This window comes from Alligator mississippiensis, chromosome 9, assembly GCF_030867095.1.
Source record: "Alligator mississippiensis isolate rAllMis1 chromosome 9, rAllMis1, whole genome shotgun sequence".
NCBI lineage: Eukaryota > Metazoa > Chordata > Crocodylia > Alligatoridae > Alligator > Alligator mississippiensis.
In genome coordinates this window covers 61,758,140-61,780,588 of record NC_081832.1, presented here as the reverse complement: position 1 = coordinate 61,780,588, position 22,449 = coordinate 61,758,140, and the positions used below count along the sequence as shown (strand labels likewise).

Below are 22,449 nucleotides of genomic sequence, written 5' to 3'. Positions count from 1 at the left end.
TACCACAGTCTAGCCCACTTTGTGCAGTTGCAGAGTAACATTATAGTGCTTCGCAGATGGGGAACCAGGTATGGCGTCCAAATGATGTGTCCAAAGCTGTTTGGTGAGTCAGGTGCAGTACTGGGAATAGAACTTGGAGTTGTGACTGATCTTCGTACTGTAACCTCAGTATCTGCACCTTCCCACACGAGCCAGCACCATTTCTTACACAGCTTGTAATTGTACACATAAGGGAGGGATGGTAAGATTTGTCTTGTTCTGTTTTCTCCCTGTATCTCACAATCTGTGATTGCCCAGCTGGCAGGTCTTTATGCCAGGGGGACCTATGTAAGGGAATAGTGGCATTTTCTAAGGCAGGAGGTAGGGTGGATTTGAACCTTATAAACTAACTAGATCAGATATATGTAGCTCAAGCTTTTGTGAACCTAAGCTTACTTCATTAGATGCTCTGAAAGGACATGCATAGAGTAGTGTATAAAATGGAGAGAGTGATTTGAGTCTATAAAGTACACATCTACCCTGCCTTCTGCCTGACTTCAGACTGACACAGCTAACTGCCTCTCTCTACAATTTGTTGTGAAGTTGGAGGTGCCCCTACAGCAACTACATGCTGATCAGACATGTATGAATGCAGGCCACAGAAAGTGGGATTTTAAAAGTGGGTTGATTTACTCCAGGTGTCTGAGAAACTTCACCCCACTCAAGTAAGGTATGTGCATAATTCAAGGTGTTTATCTCTGTGTTAACCACACTTTTGGCCAGTAACCAGGGTTTGTTTTGATATCTCATCCTCTTCTATGTACGTCTATAGAACAGTTCCCTGCTCTTTTTGAAGTAGGTGTTGATTTTACATGTTAAATTGCAGTGTGGGATCTGTGGTCCTGCCATGGGGCTGTGGTCTCTATTCCTGGCTCTGGCATTGACTCCAGTAGAGTGACCGTACCCATCTCTGCCTTAGTTTCCTCCTCAGTACTTAGGTGTATTGCACCGGGCCTGATTCTGGGGTGCCCATGTGAGAGTTGCTTTGGGTATGGATGATACAAAGAGTCCCAAAGTTTTTGAAGTGCTGGGTTATCAGGGATGATTATTTGAGTTCCTTAAGAATTCTGTAGTTCATGAATTACAGGACAGAGAACTTTTAGAAATATGATTTGTCTGCACTACAGATACACGAGTCTTGTAAATGAACCTCCCTCCTTCTCCTGGTTGGCCTGGATCAACCTCCTACCCTTCTGTGGGAGAGGCTGAAGGAGATAGTACTCTAGGATCTACTCAAGAGCTCTTGTTGTTCAGACAGTCACAAGCAGCCCAGTTGGCCTCCAGGTATTTTCTGGAGCCAGGATAATAGTTGTAATATCTGTAGGCCTGATTGTTCAGATTTGTTGGATAGAGGATCCATGTTTATATTGTGCTACTCCAAGCACACTTGCGGGATTATATGAGCAACATGCATCTGTGTGCAAATATTTCTGGGACAGCCTTAATCAGATAGAAATCTGTGTGTTCTCACTGTTTTATGCACTAGCCTCTCTGGAGTTGCTCTCAATGCAGGGTATGGCCCTGACAAGTCGGTGAACCAGAGTCATCTGCTACAAGTCTTCGTTATCATAGATTCATAGATGTTAGGGTCGGAAGGGACCTCAATAGATCATTGAGTCCGACCCCCTGCATAGGCAGGAAAGAGTGCTGGGTCTAGATGACCCCAGCTAGATGGTTATCTAACCTCCTCTTGAAGACCCACAGGGTAGGGGAGAGCACCACCTCCCTTGGGAGCCCGTTCCAGACCTTGGCCACTCGAACTGTGAAGAAGTTCCTCCTAATGTCCAATCTAAATCTGCTCTCTGCTAGCTTGTGGCCATTATTTCTTGTAACCCCTGGGGGTGCCTTGATGAATAAATCCTCACCAATTCCCTTCTGTGCCCTCGTGATGAACTTATAGGCAGCCACAAGGTTGCCTCTCAACCTTCTCTTGCGGAGGCTGAAAAGGTCCAATTTCTCTAGTCTCTCGTCGTAGGGCTTGGTCTGCAGGCCCTTAACCATACGAGTGGCCCTTCTCTGGACCCTCTCCAGGTTATCCGCATCCCTCTTGAAGTGCGGTGCCCAGAATTGCACGCAGTACTCCAACTGCAGTCTGACCAGCGCCCAATAGAGGGGAAGTATCACCTCCTTGATTCTGTTCGTCATGCATCTGCTGATGCACAATAAAGTGCCATTAGCTTTTCTGATGGCTTCGTCACACTGACGACTCATGTTCATCTTGGAGTCCACTAGGACTCCAAGATCCCTTTCCACTTCCGTGCCACCCAGCAGGTCATTCCCTAGGCAGTAGGTATGCTGGACATTTTTCCTCCCTAGGTGCAGCACTTTGCATTTCTCCTTGTTGAACTGCATTCTGTTGTTTTCTGCCCACTTGTCCAACCTGTCCAGGTCTGCTTGCAGCTGTTCCCTGCCCTCCGGCGTGTCCACTTCTCCCCATAGCTTTGTGTCATCTGCAAACTTGGACAGAGTACACACTTCGCTCCCTCGTCCAAGTTGCTGATGAAGACATTAAAGAGTATCGGTCCAAGGACCGAACCCTGCGGGACCCCACTGCCCACACCCTTCCAGGTCGAAGCCGACCCATCCACCATGACTCTCTGGGTGCGACCCTCCAGCCAATTCGCCACCCACCGGACTGTGTAGTCATCCAAGTCACAGCCTCTTAACTTGTTCACCAGTATGGGGTGGGATACCATATCGAAGGCCTTCCTGAAGTCTAAGTATACGACATCCACCCCTCCTCCTGTGTCCAGGCGTTTTGTAACCTGGTCATAAAAAGAGACTAGATTAGTCAGGCACGATCTGCCTGCCACGAACCCGTGCTGGTTTCCCCTCAGCATAATTTGTCCTGCCGGGCTCTCGCATATGTGAGCCTTGATAATTTTTTCAAAGACTTTGCCAAGGATGGAGGTGAGACTGACTGGCCTATAGTTGCCCGGGTCCTCCTTCCACCCCTTCTTGAAAATGGGGACCACATTGGCCCTTTTCCAGTCCTCCGGGACTTGGCCCATGTGCCATGAGCGTTCGAATATTCCCGCCAGTGGCTCTGCAATGATGTCGGCCAGTGCCTTCAGCACCTTCGGATGGAGCTCATCCGGGCCTGCCGACTTAAAGGCATCCAGTTCTTCCAAGTGACTCTGCACCATCTCAGGGTCTACGCATGGAAGTCTGGCGCCTTGCTGCTGCCTCTCTACAACCCCAGTGAGAGACTTGTCGTGCCCCTCACTTAGGAACACTGATATCCTGTCAGTGCCTTCACTGTGCTTTGCTCTATACCACAAATGGATAGGGAGGAAGGATGATCCAGTCCTTATGGTGCTGGCTTAGGACAGGAGGACCTAGGCTAAAGTCCCTGCTTTGATACAGACTTTCTGGGTGGCCTTGGGCAGGTTAGTTTGCCTCCATTTCCCATCTGCAAAACTGGAATAATAGCACTTGCCACTTTAGTGAGAGCTGGGAAACGCCCAGATACAAAGGAGACAGAAGCCACATTGGGCATTTATAAACAAGTTCCAGGAGACAGCATCTAGGAGGGGGAGGAGAGAGGGCACTTTAATTAAAAGCACCCAGAGTGTCACGTGTATCAGCATTCCTGTGCTGAAAAATGGTGCCCCTGACACCATTTTTCAGTGTAGGGACACTGATACATGTGATGCTGAAGTCTGCTGGAGTGCAATAATTACCACGCTCCAGCAGACTTGATTAATTGAGTCTGCTCCAATACTGCTCCTATACGCGTGCAGGGAGGCTGATTCAATGTGCTGTAATTACAGCACATTGAATCAGCCTCCCTGCACGCGTATAGGGCCCCATTATGTTTTCAATCATAAGACAGTGTTTGTAGGACAGAGTTATCTGCTCCATCTTACCCCAGGGCCTCTGGCTCTGCTAGGCCCCAGAATTGCGGGGCCCAAATATGTTGTGGCTTGGCCACGTCAGGGAACTTGCTAAGATGGCTTACAGGGCCTGTTAGGACACTGTGTGGTTAGCAGGAGTCAACTGCTCTTGGAGTGGGGTTCTTCCAGAATCCCTGCTCTGTGCTCCCCCTGCCAGCTTATATACTGGTGACCCTGACTGGAAGCCTGAGGCAACACAGCCCTCTTCAACAAGATTTCACTGCTTATATTTTTTAGGGAAAGCTGCCTTTCACACTGCATTTACACATAATTCATTTGGAGTCCTGCCAACATGAACAATGTTTGTGTAAGGGAGGCCAAATTCTGTTCTAGGATGTGCTCCGAGTCCCAAGGGACTTGTCTGCACACATCCAAGAAGGGGCCGGTCCTTTTCAGGGTCATGCGTTTGAATAGGGCCAGATCCAGAAGGGTTGCAGTGGCATGGCTGCACCCTGCTTTTGGATTGGACCACACTGCAGGAATCTCCAAGGACTTTTTAAACTTCCTAAAGCAGGTGAAAATGCTGTCTCCCTTCCCCTTCCTGCTCCAAGGAACACCCCCTTCCCACCCTCCTCCTCCTCCCCCTCTCCCACATGCCTTTTCCTGCTGCCTCAAGGGTAGAGAAGCACCAGAGCCTTTCCTGCCTGCTGCGCAGGGGCTGGACTCAGCTTGGGATGGGGACAAGGGCAGCAGGGATGGACAGGGGTTCCCCTTCCTTGTGCTGTGACCAGGCAGGGTGGGGGGAACTCTCCAGTTACCACTGTCCCCTCCCCAGTTGAGCCCAGCCCCGCTGGCTCTGGGACTTCCTTAACCCCAGCCCTGGAGAATGCAGCAGGGGCAGGCAGGGGAGGGAAAGAGGCAGGGAAGGGGCTATTTCTGAGCAGAAAGGGGAAAGGAGAGGGTATTTTCACTTGCTTTAAGACTTCAAAAACTCCCCAGAGGCTCCTGCAGAGGAGACTGGGAACAGGGGGTTCAGCCACGCCTGCGTGCCCCCCCCCCTTGGGAAATCCTAGATCCACCCTTGCCAGATTCGGATCTTGTTACACTACGGTACATCTGGAGCAGTGGTCCCAGGTCACTCCGGCACCACGGCACCTACATCAGCCACGCTCCACGGAAGACGATTCTGGAAACGACTCAGATTTGTAGCCAAGCTGAGATTCTGTCCTGTTTCTCTGTGCTGGCAATGGCTTTCAAATGCAGCCTTCATGATCCGGTCTGGTTTTCTATGTTCTATTTATAGGGAATTTAATAAAATATCAATTAAATGAAAACAAACTCGAGATCTAACTGGAAAATTGTGCCTAGGCAAGGTTATTGCTGGCAGTTGCTTCAAACTCCTGTCAGCTCTCCTCATGATCCCTGTTTCTGGAGCAGCTGATCTGGGTCCCCGTGTTGGAGCAGCTGGGCAGTCTCAGAGCTGGAGCACAGACCCTTTTGCCACAATATCCTCAGTACCATGGGGCTTTTGAAGTGGCTGTGGTGTCCTCTGCTAAATTAGATTTGAAAGGGAGGAAATTCTGAGCCAGCAAGGCTGACTTGAGGGAGTTTCCCTGCCTGTAATTAACACTCTGGACAGATGCTGCTAATTAACTCTCATGAGTCAACATTTTTCTGCTAATGTCTGGTGTATCTGGGGGGAACAGGGCGGTGCTTTATGGACAATTAGAACTAGGGGAAGGAGGTGACTTTGCATATGGAGAGAAGAATTATGCCTCTTCAGTATTTTATTTCCTCTTTAAAGTTCATTTTATGGGGTGACCAGTAAACTGGGGGCTTGTTTTGGTCAGTTCATTTGACCCAGCCTCTGCATTTAAGTCTCTCATTTTCTTATAAGGTCTTTGTTTTCTGGGCCCCTGCTTGCTTCAGCTTCCCCATCTTCCTGTTACCTTAGCAAGGGCCACTGCAGCAGGGAAATCTCTCTCCAGGGCAGGATGCTAACAATAATGGCTCTTGCTTTCTTTGAGATTTTGGGCCTATGCCCTGCCATTCTTCAGCCTGCTGAGTTTCAAGCAACCAGGCACCAGGCTGAAATGAACATACAGGGATCTTGTCCTTAGGGCAGATGCCCCTCTGTGCTTGGCTCCTCCTTCATGAGCCCACTGCTGCCTGCCCTTGAGGAATATGATGTGGTATTAACACAACCACCATCAAATTCATCTGAGCACTGCTTGCAAAGTAGGGAGATGATTCTGCCTATCTTGTTCACAGCCCAAGGATTTCTCTGTCCTTGTTCTTTATTATCAGGGATGCTTAAATGAGAGTGTATTTATTGCACTTTTAAGGATTTTGAAATACTCTGGCTGCTTGTTTACAACCTGTGGGCATTATTGCTGGCCTGACATTTCTAGGGAGATTATTGCAATCACACAAATGAAGGATTATATTACTTTCACTTCAACACACTCTTTTCCCCCACCCACATCTTTTGCCTATCTTTTCCACCTTCCATTCCCTATGTTCCTGCCTACTTCCCTTTTCCTACTCCATTCACCTGTTTCTACCACATTCCTCAATGCTCCATCTGTTTGGTTGTCCCTTCTGTCTTGAACTCATTCCTTTTCTTCCTTCTCCAAGTCTGTCCTTCAAACCCACCACATGCAGCCACTCTTCTCCTGCCTTGTAATATAGATAATCTGTCCAGGCACACCTCGTGAATTCAGTTTAGTAATGGTGACTCTCTCTGCATGGCTGGGTCAGACTGTGAGGCTCATTTTGAATGTAGAACTGTCTGCCTTTTTACTTTCATCTTGGGCCAACAATAGAGCATTTTTTAAGTTTTAAGGGTCTGCTGTTGATGCTGAAACACTTTTGGAAAAAGAAGTGGTTGGACTAAGAGAAGTGGTGTGCCTAGGTACTGAAGTGCTGGATCATTTGGTGGGGCCCTTTGGTTACTTGATATTGTCTGGGTACAACTGATAAGAGGGGTTGGAGGTTGTAAAAGAAAAGGTCTGGCAAGCCATTTTGAGAGAAACAAGATAAGCCAAATGCAGGAGGATAAGGGGGTGGAGGAATCCTGGACTACTTAAGACTGAAGCCTGGCACATGCTCAACAGGTGAGAGAACTGATGTGGGGAAATGTATACAGGTATTTTCCTGTTTAGATCTGTGTATTTTCTAGAGCTATCAGTTTGCATTAGAAACCTCAACAGAGCCTGTAGATTCTGAGCTTCAATTATCAAGCGTCCCTGGGGAGGTAAATTGGGAGCTCTGGAAAAAGTGCGCGTAAGTAGGTGTGCCTTTGATCCCGAGGGCCTGGGGCAGTTGGGCTGTGAAATCCAATATTCAAGAAAGGAAGATGGACAGACAGTCTGTGCCTCAGTAGTGTGCCAAGGAAAACAAATGAGCAGGGCAAAAACTGTATTGGAGCCTGCTCAGAGGAGAAGCTTAAAGAAGTTAAATATTTTGTGTGGCACGTACGATAGGGGGCGCTACTATGCTGATCCACTCGCCTCACTGTGCCAGGCCTAAAACCTCATTTTGGGAGTCTCCCTTGGGGTGCCCACAGCCGGCTGTCCTGCTTCCTGGAGAATACTCGCAAGCCTGGGGTAACGCTGCCACCACCTGGGCACTGGTCTCTGGCAGGGCTCTGTGCAGCTCAGGGCACATTGACCCTGCCAGCCTTGGGAGTGCTTTCCCAGTGTAATATTTCTGGGTGCTTCTTTCATCCCGAAGCATCCCAAGATAGCATCAGGTAGAACTGGGGGAAAATAAAAAGAAAAGCTTTGCTGGCCAAGCTGGGAGAGGAAAGCTTCTCCCTCTTCTTCCTCAGTAACACAGCAAGACAAGCTGTAACCTGAGACCTTTATTGATCAGAGGGGGTAGAAGAGGAAGTCAGAATACACTTTGAGCAAACATAAATAATGTGAGTCTGTACAGAGATTGGACACCAGTAATTCTTTTAAGATGCAGCTGGCCTACACATAATTTCTAACTCCTGGCTAGTTTTCAGGTTTTTATTTACTGAAAATCTCCAGGCAGCAACCTGGTGTCTTTGCTTGCAGCTTCAAAATGCCAACCGAAAGGAGAGCGCTTCCCCCTCCCCCTAGGAATTTATTTGGCCAGATCACCTGATTGACCAGCACACACCAATAAGAAAAACAGGAGAAAAACCAGACCCAGTTGAAAGGATTTCTTCACATGTTGGACCTACACACACTGAAGAACATCAAGGAGGGGGACCTGTGTTTGGCCTGTGAGGCTCAATCTTACCCCATGCTCTCCAGTTTGATTGCGGCAGAGGGGATGAATGATCTCTCTAGGCACTCAGTACAAATGGATAGGTCATGACTTCCTGTTATGTTCAAAATAAGAAATGAGTGTTCAGGAGCAGCTCCTGTTATTATATGCACCTTAGGGAAAGAAACTGGTTTATCCCTTTGTTGTTTTAAAGGGCTATACAAATCTACAGTGCTGTAGAAGTGGCTTTAATATCTCAGTTTGTGCAAGTGGCTCTTATTCATGGGGCCAGTAGGAGGTGAGAGCTTTTTGAGGTCAGCTCCCCAAATGGATTTCCATAGCCATCTGCTTTTGTGAGCCACAGACTTTGGCTCTATTCCAATTAAAGGCAGTGGGTCTTGTGTATATCCTTTGCTTCCTCTTTGAAGCTCTTATACAACTTCTTTCTAAACAGATTTGTTTTTCTAGCACTACACATCTGCCACATCTTAGCAACCCTAGAAAATCTGGTCTGCCACAGGTGTTACAGAAGCCTGCTACTGCAGACAGGGAGCTAGAGGTGGCAAAATACTGATCTTAGGGAGTTCAATTGGTATCATTAAAAAAAGAAGATCCGACTGAAAATGAATGTGATCTTGTGTATTATGGATAACATGGACAAAGTGATCTACGATGCTAGTGGCCAAGATCGCTTATCTGAGAGGCAAAAAGGAACAGGTATTGCAACCGGGAAGTGTTAGCTGATTGCTGATTTCTCTTAAGCCCCCTCAGCTCCTGCTGTTTCACATGCAGCAAAAACTACGATGGTTCGGCTCTTTTCTCAGTTATATATCCAGATTGTTACAGATGTCCATTCTGGGTTTGGCTCCCTCTTCTGATTGGCTGGATGCTTCTGTGGCACTGGAGCATGGAAGCAGTGTAGTTCCTAAGCCACCAAGATGGCCTCCTTGCGTTCTAAAATTAATCTTCAAACAGAGCTATGCTGAAATGCATTCAGACCCAGTGCCAGCTGTGTGGCTTAAAGACTCTGTAGGATGTTGTCATGGAGCTGGCACATCCGTCCCGTCTCAACATCTGCAAAAACATACACATGGTTGGCACTAGGGGCTCTTCTACTAGCAGCCCTTGTAGCCAGAAATGTCCAAGCAAATCAGAAAATGTTCCTCCCTCCCTGCCCAGCCATCCCCATGCATAGGGGTTAGATGGCTTTCTTCACAAGAAAGCTGCCTTTCAAAGGTATGCCAACAGAGGTACCTTTTGAGGGGTATAAAGCATGAGAGAAGAAAAGTGGGATGGCAGCTTCAGAGCTGGTTGGCACTTTTATGTCTTCTAGCTTGATTTTGTTCCAGTCTAACATATATCCTTGGTTCTCAGGTGCTGCCCTGGTGTAACTATGCAGACTCTAATGAGCCTATAAAGGCAGTGGCTAACAAGGGGGTGTCTGTTCTAATGCCCTATTGCATTGGGCAAGCGGGTAGAACTATCACAATGTTTGTTAGTCTGGAGAGGGGTAAAAACCTACACTTCTCCCACTCACTGTCCTATTTCTGCTTTCTTATTTTCTGTAGAGCATCTTCTCCCCCAAGATTCCTGTTTCCTTTTTCTTCTTTGGATGTCTGTATCTCTGCAGATCAAACAACATATTTCCATCATTACAAGCCAGTGAGTCACAAGAGTCATAATGACTATCTTAAAAATAACCCAAAAAGCTTGCTGCAATTGCTGTGAAGGGTTGGATGTGTTCTTCATTCCCTGGGGAAAGCCAGAGACAGACCCAGAAAGAGACACAATCATTGTTCCAAATAGGCTTTGATCGTTTTTGATATCAGGTTTTTTTGTCCTCTTTGCAGCTCTTTGTGGTGCACTGATGTGAGTTACATAAAATGTTATTTTCTTTCAACCCCTTCTCATTTCCACACCTTTTCTACCCTTGACTTCAGGCTCCCTCTTCTTTTCCCCATATTTGGTTTAGAAAGACTTAAGTACTTAATAGAAATGTGACTGCTCCATTCATTTTGGCTCTTTCTACCCTTTGCAAAATAGAAAAAAAAATTTCAAAGATTCAAATAACCCACTTACTTGTCTCCCGGGGAGTAGATTGCCTCTTAGACTCTGCTGACATTGAGTTGCACCTGGGTTAAATTTGCCCTGTTAAATATGTAGCATTCCAGCTCAATGTCTTTGGGGAAAATAGAGCATTTAAAAACTTCTCTCTTCTGGCTGGGAGAAGAGAAGGGGAAATCCAGTGCTCTGCCTTTTTGGTCCTGGGACCTAGATAAACTGCATTCTAGTAGGTAAAACATTGGTCCCTGTAGCTACAGGCATGTGCAGGATTGTTGAAATTCAAAACCTAGTTATACTCTCCAGAGTACAGTTTAGTGGAATCTGGGAGCTCTGAGCCAGCTCAGTGACTCTGGGGAGAACTGCTTGCTGTCTCTTGACTTCCATTTATTCACTTGTAAATTGGGGACCAATGCTCTCAAGCTTCTTAAAGGACTTCTCAGTTCTTCCTTTTTCTGGCCCATATGTGCCTTAGTTTTGTGGTCCTTTCTATGTTATCAGCACAACTGGAGTACTTTTTATCCAAAGAGTCTATGCACAACAATAAAGCAGCTACTGTACATTCCTATTTATCTGCATCTACTGGGAGCAAAGTACAATGTAGCGATTTAAGGCAGAGAGATAGCAGTAATGATCTAGAAGGTAGTAGGGTCTGGTGTTAAGTAGGAGTCAAGATGCCTTTGTTCTGTGGCTGGTTCTGACACCGACCTGGTGCCTGTTCGTTGCTCAGTCACTCAGGGGTCTCATTGAAACCAATTGGATTTGGGCATGAACTGCTTTGAGAGCAGGGACACTAAGTACCTTAGACCTCTCCTTTTCTTTTCCCTCCTGTAAGATGGGGAGGAATTCAATTTGCCTGACTTGCAAGGGTTTGATTTTTATACATAATGAATAATAATTGTTTTGTAATGCTGGGGTGAAAGGCACTAAGAAGGGCAAGAGATTAGCTGGACCAGTGTCTGATAAGAGTGCAGTGACCCCATTAGGACAAAGGCTATTTGGGGCTAAGTGTTGCATACCAGCACCTGGGTATCTCTGGGGAGGTGTTGCTATTAAGCCCCTTTATGTTCTTTATCTATCTAAGTTCTTTTCTGTCTCCTTGTCACCAGAGAAGGGCAATGGTGGCAGGTAGCTAGCCTTGGGTGACCTTAATTGTACTTGCATCATATTGGCCAGTGCTACAGTAATGGCTTAGATAGGAATTAGACTAATTTGAATAGCTGCATCATGAGCTGCACCAGTGTTCCTTCACAGGGAATGTAAGATGTTTCAAATCAGCAGAGGGAAATGGAGGAACCAGAAACTAGGAGATCTGTCCTCATTTTCAAGTAATTCTTAGTTTCGAGAAAGCAGATGTGTTTGTTCAGCATTTTACTGCTCATGTTGTTTGGATTGGGAGGTTAAGCCACCACAGAGAGCAGCAGACTGAGAGGGTGTTTGTTCATTTTGTGTTCTGTGACCCTGTATCTCTATGATGTCTCCTTCAGCTCTTGCAAAAATCTACCTGCAGCAGCAGTACAGCATAGGGTATTATTCTTGATTGTATTTCCTAGTGGAAGAAAGTGTTTTGTCACAAAGCTGCACCAAGCAGGGCAAAGAACCTTTTTAATTTGGAATGCAGATATGTCCATACACTGGGGCATCTGTGACTAAGAGAAGGAAAAATTCCAGACCCCTGGAAATCCTCAAACTCTGAGCATGTCTTTTGTATACAGACAGCCATTGTACACTTTCAGTTCAGTGCCTCCTCATTTTAGGTTAAGAATAACACTAAATTCTCCATGAGAACAGTATGCATCAGGCTGCAGTCATTTCTGAGAACCTGCTGGAAATGGGCATAGCATAGACTAATGCTCTACAAACTACATCCCTTCAGTCCTGACCTTTTGATATTTCCGGGTTTGCTCTGTGTCTGATCCCTCCTGCACTCTGCCAACATCTCTACTCATAAAACTGCTGCTTCATGATAGAGCCACCCTCCGTCTCATCCATCCTTTCTCATTCCTCACCTACAGTCTGTTTGCTGTCCCAGATCTGGGCCTCCACCCAACAGAAATATGTAAATCATATGAAATTGTGCTGGATTTGTACAAGCTGCTTTTTGGAAAGGTTGAGACTGTTGAACTCATTTTACCTCTGACCTGAGCAGATGTAAACCGAAACCTCCAGAGATTCAGCCAAAGGGTTGAACTAACCCACTCCAGGGCTCCCTCAAGAAGATCGTTGTTGAAGGTGACAGGTTTGACTTTTTTTTTCTCCCTATTGGAATGGTAGAAAGAGCATGGCTTTGACTGTGGCACTCATTGTGGGGCGAGTCAGACCCTGGTGCTGAACTACACAACTAACTTGCTGGTGTTACTCTTCAAGTGAAGCTTCTTATCAGCCTCTCACTTCAGTCCAAGGGGTTGGCTGATATTGAGTTGGTGCCTGGAATGCAGGGTCGGAAGTTGCTAATTGTTTAATGCACAATATTATCACCACTCGACTGATAATGTTGGTGTAGAAAAAATCAAAATAAAACCCCAACTCTTCTTGCTATCACTTTCCCAGGAACTTCTAACCCTGCACTGTTTCTTCAGAGCTAGAATTTCCCCTCCCTCTCTCTCTGCTTTCATGCCAGTTTTTCATGTATATGAGATCTGAATCTGGTCCTTCCTAAGTTGTTGCTCACCAGACCGGGTTCTGAGGCTTAGAAGGGCAAACTGCCTGAGCAAAACATGCCCTCGAAAGTGATGGAGGAAAAATTAAGATACTGAAAAAATCATTATGGTTCTTTTGTTCTTCTGGTAGGTCTCTGAATTTTGCCCTGCTTAGCCATTAGACAATGAGGTCTGGTCCATGACTTACTTCAAACTTCTCGTTCTGGAGATCAAGCAGTTTGCCATTCTATCTTTTCTTCCTTTTTTCTTTCTTCTGTTGACTACATACATTTAGCACGTCTCCAGAAATGTATTTCCGTGGATGGTAATTGATTAGGCCCGGCTGGCTAATTGACCTCATGATTCTAGTGGTATCTCCCACAAACCTATTGGATTTAAGTGTTTATTTCTGTCTTTATCAACCCAACCTCTTATGTGTTCTTTTCCCAGTGCTGCTGTTTACTCTGAATGTGAGTTTGAGTAACTAGCTTAACCTCTGTGACTCAATTTTTTTCATCTGTAAAATACTGATGATTACAGTTCTTATCAGTGTTCTGTAAACCACTTTGAAATATATGGGCCAAAAATGTGTAAATAAGTTATGACCTTGCTCTGGCATAATCCCATAAGCAATTTGCCTATTGATGTGGTTAGTGGCTACAGGCAATATCTTTCAAATGCTGTTGACAGTGGTATGGGAAATGGGTACTAAGCCAAAAGTCAAAGATGCAGAAAACTTTTCAAGGGAATAAACTAATGGGAAGTATTCATTTATAGCATTACATATCATAGGTCTGTACTCCTTTGCAGCTCTCACTTTCTTAACATGCTTTTAGGGTAAACTTTTCAGGGTTGCTTAAGTACTTGGAAATCTAAATCCCATATTCAAAAGTGGCTAAATGCTTGATCCATTTTGAAAATGAGACCTAAGCTCCTTGGTTGCTTTGACAGTTTCATCTTTACTGCTGGGAAACATGCTGTCACGTCTCTATCATGGTTGATAGATTAGCCCTGAAGAGTCCGTCCCACCCATGATTACTCCTACACACTATAAGCATGCAGTGTCACGTCTTGTTAGTAGGTGTTTAGCATCAGAGTAAGGGCCTACTACTGACTAGCATCTTCCCAAGTTTCTTTTCTTTTCTAGCTCAAGCAACAGTGGCTTTGTGCTTCATGTATGGTAAGCCTTTCTTAGGTCCATCCCACTGATGACCTCCTGCAAACCTGTGGTGCATTGGTTTCATGGGTTTATCAGAGCCAAGGGTGATCACATATTTTAATGTGCTTAAAGAGGCAGCCAGGAACTTGAATGTGCACTGATTAAAAGTAATGATTTACATGGTTCTGTATAAAGGGAATATAAGGTATCTGACCAAACAGCCCAAATCATAACTACACTATAGTGATTGCAATTTAATTATACATTTCAGGGATGTTTTGGCTTGGATTCCCAGGCTCTCTCTTAGTTTTGCATCTGGTATGAAATTGGCAGTGTGGTAGAAAACAAACCAGCATGCTTGGGGCAAGGACAAGAAGACCAGGTTTTAATTATTCGGGGTTGAGGAGATGGCACTTACTAGTAGTGTGTGACCTGACACACTGTATTGTCAGATTTTGGGTGCGTGTCTCAGGCCACAGCTACGCTAATGAAGTTGTCTTGAGATAGGAAACCTCAACAGAACAGCCTCTGGGCAACTGCCCAAAACCTGACAGCTGTGAATCACAGCTTCCATATGGAGGGCTGCTCCAAGTTATGTGGACAGGACTTTGGGTGAACATCCCAGGATCCTTTGCAGTGCTGCCTTTCCATGTGTGTTCTGGGATAGTTTCCACAGTGTGTGGTAGGGCTTGTGCTGGTAGTCTCTGTTACCCAGCTGGGTGGGGGTTAGCTGCCAAAATTTCTCATAATTCTCCCCAATAACTCTTTCTGGGAGAAAGAGGGCACTGCTTTCATGTTGTAGGAATAGCAGCATGGCATCCTGTCCCTGGGAACATGCCTCTCAGAGCCATTTGCTCTATCAACCCAGTAGATTCAGTTGATAACCACAGGTCCAAAATGCCTTGTAGATTTACACTTGAAATCTGGTGTCTGCCTCTCTAGGAGCTCTCTAGGTAATATTGCTCTGTGCATGAAAATGTTGCTCACTGTACAGACATCTCTCATGGTATCCTCAGTAAGCGTCTTAGAGAACTATGATGAGGGTTCCCAGAGGCACTACTTCTGATTCTTCTAGTTCATGGGTTTCTTTTTCAGCCAAAGCTAACATGACCCAATTCTTTTATCTTAATTTTAGACATTCCAGAAAGAGTAGGGAGAAATGAGCTGAACAGATTTAGCTGTTGTTGAATGAGTTAATAAGTAATTGGGTAATGCCCAATAAACTGTGGGAAGTATGCAGGATACATAGTGACTGCATTGTTAAAAAGGTCATTTCTTTCATGTCTAATATGATTTGTGGGGGAACTTAGTGCTCATGAAATTGAAGGACTAATAGCATTGGCTTGACCCTGGGCTACACGCTTCTTTCAGACAGTCCTGCCTTTGTTCTGGCCTGTGGCACGGCCTGCTCTTCCAGTCCTGCAGGGGCTCCACACGTGGCTCGGCGAACACACCTCAATCCATTAAGCAGTGCCTTTCATGGAGCTTGCCCAGGCTCTGCCTCCCCAGGGACTTGTTGTGAGTCTCCTTGGTGGTGGTCTTGGCTGTATGCCTGGGGAGGTGATGGCATTGGGCCAGAGCTATAGAGATGCACAAATATTGTCATAAAATGATATGTTTAGGGTGTTTTAAAACCTGTGAATGTCCCAGGATTCTCATCCCTGGAATGGCCAGTGTATGGTTTGAGCCTACCGGGGAGGACAACAAGGAGAAATTATGTCCCCTTCTTTCATAGTTGGTAGGGTCAGAAGGGACCTGAGCAGATCATCAAGTCCGACCCCCTGCCATGGCAGGAAAGAGTACTGGGGTCAAATGACCCCGGCAGGGTGTTCGTCCAGCCTCCTCTTAAAGACCCCCAGGGTAGGAGCCAGCACCACTTCCCTTGGAAGTTGGTTCCAGATCCTAGCCGCCCTGACAGTGAAGTGGCGCCTCCTGATGTCTAGCCTGAATCTACCCTCTGCCAGCTTGTGACCGTTATTTCTAGTCACTCCTGGGATTGCTTGGGGGAACAGGGACTCCCCCAATGCCTGCTGGTCCCCTCTGACTAGTTTGTAGACTGCCACTAGATCCCCCCTCAGTCTTCTCTTGTGGAGGCTGAACAGGTTCAGGTCCCTTAGCCTCTCCGCATAAGGCCTGCCTTGCTGCCCCCTGATCATATGAGTGGCCCTCCTCTGAACCCTCTCCATGCTGTCCACATCCCTCCTGAAGTGCGGCGCCCAGAACTGGACACAGTACTCCAACTGCGGCCTGACCAGTGTCGCATAGAGGGGGAGGATCACCTCCTTGGACCTGCTTGAGATGCATCTGTGGATGCATAACAAGGTACTTCCTGGCTGTGTCCCCACACTATCGACCCATGTTCATTTTGGCATCAATAATGACTCCGAGATCCTTTTCTGCCTCTGCACTGAGAAGGGAGTTCCCCAGCCTGCAGGTATGCTTCTGGTTCTTCGTCCCCAGGTGCAGCACCTTGCACTTGTCAGTATTGAAACCCATCCTGTTCTCGTCCGCCCACCCCTGTAACCTGTCTAGGTCCGGTTGCAGCCTATTCTTCCCTTCTAGTGTGCCCACATCCCCCCACATCTTAGTGTCATCTGTGAATTTGAACAGGGTGCTTTTTACCCCCTCGTCCAAGTCGCTGATGAAGATGTTGAACAGTGCAGGCCCGAGGACCGAGTCCTGGGGAACCCCATTGCCCACATCCCTCCAGGTCGAATAAGACCCGTCCACTGCCCCTCTCTGGGTGCGGCCCTCCAGCCAGTTAGTAACCCATCTGACTGTGTAGGCATCAACACCACGGTTTCCTAGTTCTTTTATGGGAATGGGGTGAGAGACAGTATCAAAAGCCTTCCTGAAGTCCAGAAAGACTATGTCCACTGTGACACCTGTGTCCAAGGATTTTGTGACCTGGTCATAGAAGGCAACTAGGTTGGTCTGACAGGACCTGCTTCTAATGAACCCGTGTTGGTTGCCCCTAAGCATAATCTCTCCTGCTGGCCCCTTGCGGACATGCGCCAGGATAATTTCTCTCAAAAAGCTTACCCAGGACCGAGGTAAGACTAACAGGCCTATAGTTTCCTGGGTCCTTCTTCCTCCCCTTTTTTGAAAAAGGGAACCGCATTGGCCCTTTTCCAGTCCTCTAGCACAACACCAGAGCACCATAAAGCCTGTGCCGGGGTCCCACAATGACCTCTGCTAATTCCCTCAGTGCTCTGGGGTGGAGGTTGTCAGGACCTGCTGATTTAAATATGTCCAGTCCCTCCAGAAATTCCCTGACTAGATCCTCACTGACCCTAGGCCTGGGTGCGCCTCCCCCGGGGCCTAAGGGGGGTCCCAGTGTGGGGGTGACCCTGTCCCTGCTCAGAAAAATGGAGGCAAAGAAATTGTTAAATAGGTTAGCTTTGCTGTCTGGTGGGATGACCAGATTTCCTAGTGTTTTCTGCAGAGGCCCCATGTTACCTTTTTTTTTTTTTTTTTTTTACCTGCTATGTATCTAAAAAAGGATTTCTTGTCCTTGATCTGGGTAGCTAGTCCCAGTTCCATCTCCATGTTGGCCTTTCTAACAGCCCCCCTGCAGCCCCGAGCAACCAAGGTATAGTCCTCCCTTGTGATGGCCCCTCCCTTCCATTGGGTTTACGCCTCCTTTTTAACTAGCAGACGTTCCTGGATGCTTTTGGTGAGCCATGGGGGCTTTTGCACCCTCTTGCCCTCTTTGGTCTGTGTTGGGACTACCTCCCTTTGGGCTTGGAGGATTGTCTCTGTAAGGAATGACCACTCTTCCTGGACACCCAACTCCCCTCCCCTCCGGGACCTTAGTGCCTCCCCAACTATTCTCCTTACCTCATTGACATCCACCTTCCTGAAGTTGAAGGCTGCTGCCTTGCTGCAGGCCTTTGCCACTTTGTGCTGGATGGTGAATTCCAGCAGGTGATGATCGCTGTCGCCCAGGGGGTCGAGCCCTCGCAGACCTCTCACCAAGTCGTCACCCGTGGCCAGGACCAGGTCCAACAAGGTGTCTCCCCGGTGGGGCTGTTCACCTCCTGGGTTAGATTGAGGTCCTGTATCTCGGCTAGGAACCTACGTGAGCGGTCAGACCTGGCTGACTGCTCTTCCCAGCAGATGTCTGGAAAGTTTAGGTCACCCATGATGACCACGTCCTTTGACCTAACTACCTCCATGAGCTGACTTAAGAATTCCCAGTCTAGCTCTTCCCCTTGGTTGGGAGGTCTGTAGTAGACCCCCACCATTAAGTCCCTTTCCCCTTGATTCCCTTGTATTGTAACCCAGAGCATTTAAGTGTGCCCCTCCTCTGACCCAGTGCTACTCGTTGAGGACGTGTATTTATCCTTGACATAAAGTGCCACACCCCCACCTTTTCTCCCTGTTCTGTCCCTCCTTTGCAGCCTATAGCCCTTGATATTCACCGCCCAGTCGTGCGTTGGGTCCCACCACGTTTCAGTGAGCCCGATTATGTCTGGGTTGGGGTTAGCTAGCAGGAGGGCAAGTTCCTCCTGCTTGTTCCCCATACTGCGAGCATTAGTGTAGAGGCATTTGAGGCCTCCTGAAGATGCGTGTACTGCCCCCCTAATCCCAGTACTACCCGGACCCCTGTTGCTTACGTGGGTATTTGTTCTGCTTGTCATCAGTCTAGGCTGGGCTGTTCTTGTGGGTGATGCTTGGTTTAGTGGTCCAAGGCTTCCTCCATCTTTGTCTTCCCCTTCCCCCTTTTGTTTTTGCTCTGGTAGAGATGCCAGAGGGCCACATGAGGAGCATAAAGCAAGGCAGCCTCTCTTGACACTTGGGGAACTGCTTCTTGAGGTGAGAGAGTGGATGATCTCCAGGCATTCCTCAGTCCTCAACCCATTGGAGATTGGTTGTCAGGATAATGGGACAAGTGTTAATCAGGATGTTGGATTTTGTGACTTGGAATTGAGCTGGGTCCCACCAGACATGCTTCATCTGTGGACAACTTTCGCTTCCAAACTTAACCCAGACTGGTTTTGCAGCAGTGGTCTGGAAGTGACATGCCTGCTGCTGCCAGGGCTCTGGTTTTGAGAACACCTTGTCCACCTGCTCCCACTGGCATGTGCCAAACCCTAAAATGTGTGAGGGAAAGCTGCTTCAGGGGAGTATCTCTCCAGTTGTGCTCAAGACCCCTGTCTTGAGAGCAGCTGCAAGGGTTGTGCTCCTTGAGTGACTTTGCCATGTTTCTGGGTTTAGAACGTCCAAGAGCAAGTAAGTGAGAGGGACATGTTCAAGGCCAGCAGTGCTAGCAGTGCAGGGAAGGCTTGCTTGGTATTGTCTGATTTAGCTGGTTCTTTTCCTGTCCAACATCTCAGTAAATAAGCGCTGTCTGTCCTGTATACTTAGCTATTCCCTACCCTTATGTGCTTCTTAAGATTTATAGTGCTTCCCTCCTCCCCATCCCATCTGTGTAAAACATTTTGCATTGTTTTGTGAAGTCCATTATTCCCAGTTCAGTTGTAGGCAGATCAGCTGGGATGTAGGGTGCCTCATTTAGGGCGATCTCAAGGCAATTCTCAACTGCTGTAGTCACGGGTTTGAACCAGACTTCCTTGCTGCCAATCTGGGCCTCATCCTAACAGATAGAAATCAATGCCTCTGTGTTCTTGACTTCCTGAATCTGATCCTAAAAGAAAAATGGCTCCATTCTTTCTCTTGCAGTCAGTGTTGAACAAAAGCCTCAGGGAGTTGCTATGTGTCTGTAGACTGTTACAACAAACAGTCTTTGGGTAGATAGTTTACTTCTTGACATTTCGTATTAACTGTATATCTTTTTCTCCTTGTATTCCAAGTTCCTGAGGCATCATTCTTTTCCCCTCCTGTTTTACAACCATATGCCTATAAATTAGACAAATACCGGCTGCACTTTTAATTTAGTTGTCTCCATTAAGTTATTTCCTAAGGACACTTTGCATAATGGCTGTATCTAAAACTCTTTCTTACAAGTTTTAATTGAAAGCTAGATACTCTAGCTCTATTAATGCTTGGCATTTTCCTAGTGCTGTTCATATCCTAACATTTACTAACCTTGACTAATTAATCTTCAAAAGACCGCTGGGAGATAGGAAGCCCTTATTGAGTAACAAATGAAGTTAGGTGAGGTGCTTAAGGTCAGTGAATGAGTCGACAGCAGGGATTAAAATTTAGGATCCCTGTCTTGTCTGGATATGTAGATGCTTCACAGTTAAGGACTTGTTCTAGATATACCAGAAAAGCTAACTTGAGTAATGCACAATGAGTATAGCAACTGTGAACCTGTTTGTTTAGAGATGAAGTTATCTCCTGAGTTGATTGGGGGGCCTGCAGAGACTATTTACTTTGTCTTATTTCCTGATCCTCCCCACTGGTGATGTCTGAGTGCCTGCACTGCAAAACTAGGCCACAAGATGAATGTGGAGCTGTTCACCTCTGAGTGGTTCTAATTCACACCTGGCCAGCAGTGACTGAAACATCTCACCAGTTAATGATACTTGTTCACTGGTCTCTGTGAAATCGGTTTGCCTTCAGTGGTGTCCCTAGCAGAAAAATGTCTGCCTACCATAGCTCTTCAATGGGCAGCCTTTTTTTGGTAGCCTCATCAAAGTGGCCATGAATCATCTTGGAGGTGGAAGTCAGGCTTGCATCACACTTATGTGATGATACTGGGGTAATTCTCCTATTGTGACCTGAGGGAAACTATTCTGTGGCTAAAGAGAATTTGAGTCTTCAATTATATTTGATTTCAGTGTGCAGAATGGTATCTGTTGTCTGAAGAAGGAAATATACCATCTGTTCTATGAATTGGATACCAAATGGTTAAGATTGTGTTTGCAGGTAGAGGTAAGTATCTAATGGATAAAGTCCTGAGTTACACTATGCTTGGGTATGTCAGGGTAAATCTGGCAAACTCCAGGCACTTCAACAGAGCTGCATTATTTGTACTAGCAGAAAACGTGGTCCACTGGCTTGACTGACAAATGTGTTGCTAGCAAACTTTATCCTGTGGCCAGGACACTGTAGTAGAGTCAAGAAACCTGGGGTCTAGTCTTGACTGAAGCTTTGGCTCTGGAACAGAACTGCTTTGTGGGGAAGTTGCTTAACTTCTCTGAGCTTCTATTTTCCCATTTTCAGTATTGTATTACAATTTTTATCTATACATCCAAAGCCACATTGCAAAGGAGTCACGCTGGGGTTATTGAGGGATGTTAATACTTAACCATCAAGAAAATGCTGCCTAAGGATTAAAGAGATGGAGAGTGACAAGTATTTGAGGCAGTTAAATGAGATTGAACCAGGCATGTCTGCATTATTAATGATTACCTGGTGCAGAAAGCCTTCTGCCATTATTATGGCTCTGGAAGAGATGGGTAATGAATACACAGACACCTGGCACAATCGTAATTGATCCCTATGTGTCCAGATGGTAGCCAAGTGCCATTCCTTTCCCTGAGGAATCTGAAACTCTTGTTCTCAGGTTGGGTTTCTCAGAGGAGAGCCTGGATACTCAACCCATGAATTTCTCTAGGAATACTGCCGCCTTAGCAACCAGGAAGGCAGAAGGCACTGTTCTAGTGGCTTAGATTTGAAACCATCACTGGTCCCTGGTGTAGCTGTCTGAGCATCTCCCAACTGTTAGGACCTGGTCTGCTCGATCCTTTTCTGGCTTCCATGATGGAAGGCAGCATTATCGAGATAAAGGGCTCGGGAAGGTGTACGAGTATTTACGGCACAATGTCTCTGAGGAACGAAGTAAGGAATGGAAAGTGCAGCCACATTCAAGGTAAGAAACGGAGTCTTAACGGCTGACTTTAATGCTCTGTAACTGATGCTGAAGCATTTGTTGCATGGGATTCTGTTCCTCTGCAAGCCATTGTTTTAGGAGCATTTAAAATCCACCTAGAAGAAAATTCCCTCCAAACCAGGGTTGGCTGCAATTGGAGATCAAAGATCCACAGCACCATTATTAATAATGCGGCCATGTTACCTCATTGTTCTGAACACACTGATGCTGGCATCTTGTTTCCTAAAAATGTTCTGTGCATCTTCAACTGCCTGTGGCATTCTGTTTTCTGTGGTATTGTGTTGCTATGTGCCATTAGACAACAGACTCCTAGCATTGCAGGAGTGATTACTTTTCACTGGTGGATAAAATAAGCCTTTTATTGAGTGCCTTTGCAATGCTGTAAAGTCTTCGGCAGTGAAAGGGGTAGAAAGTAGTACCATGCTACTATTTATAAGAGTCTTTCAATTAAGATTCTATGACCCATAAACTTAGTAATAAACGTTGAGTCAAATCCCCAGCTGTCATGAGTTGGTGTGACACCGCCGGCTTCAACAGAACCACGTTGACTTGCATCAGCTGAGAACCTTGCTTGTCATTTAGTAAGTGCAGTACTTTTTAAAAAAGTATAACAGCCTGTTGAACAAACCAAGCTTTCCACCCACTTCTTGGCAAAGCCAGAGCATAGGTTGT

General features: G+C 46.5%; 1 protein-coding gene across 2 annotated transcripts in view; it reads left to right on the top strand.

The window, feature by feature from the left end:
* Window positions 1-22,449, top strand: part of NEURL1B (neuralized E3 ubiquitin protein ligase 1B) — a 223,028-nt gene that overhangs the window by 51,016 nt on the left and 149,563 nt on the right. The window contains exon 1 of one of the 2 annotated variants that reach the window (XM_019478468.2): window positions 21,475-21,756. The exons of the other annotated variant lie outside the window; for it this stretch is intronic. Within the exon in view, the coding sequence (XP_019334013.1) occupies window positions 21,645-21,756 (112 nt within the window). The 5' untranslated portion in view covers window positions 21,475-21,644. Of the gene's footprint in view, window positions 1-21,474; window positions 21,757-22,449 lie in introns of those variants that run through there. 2 annotated transcript variants of the gene reach the window in all.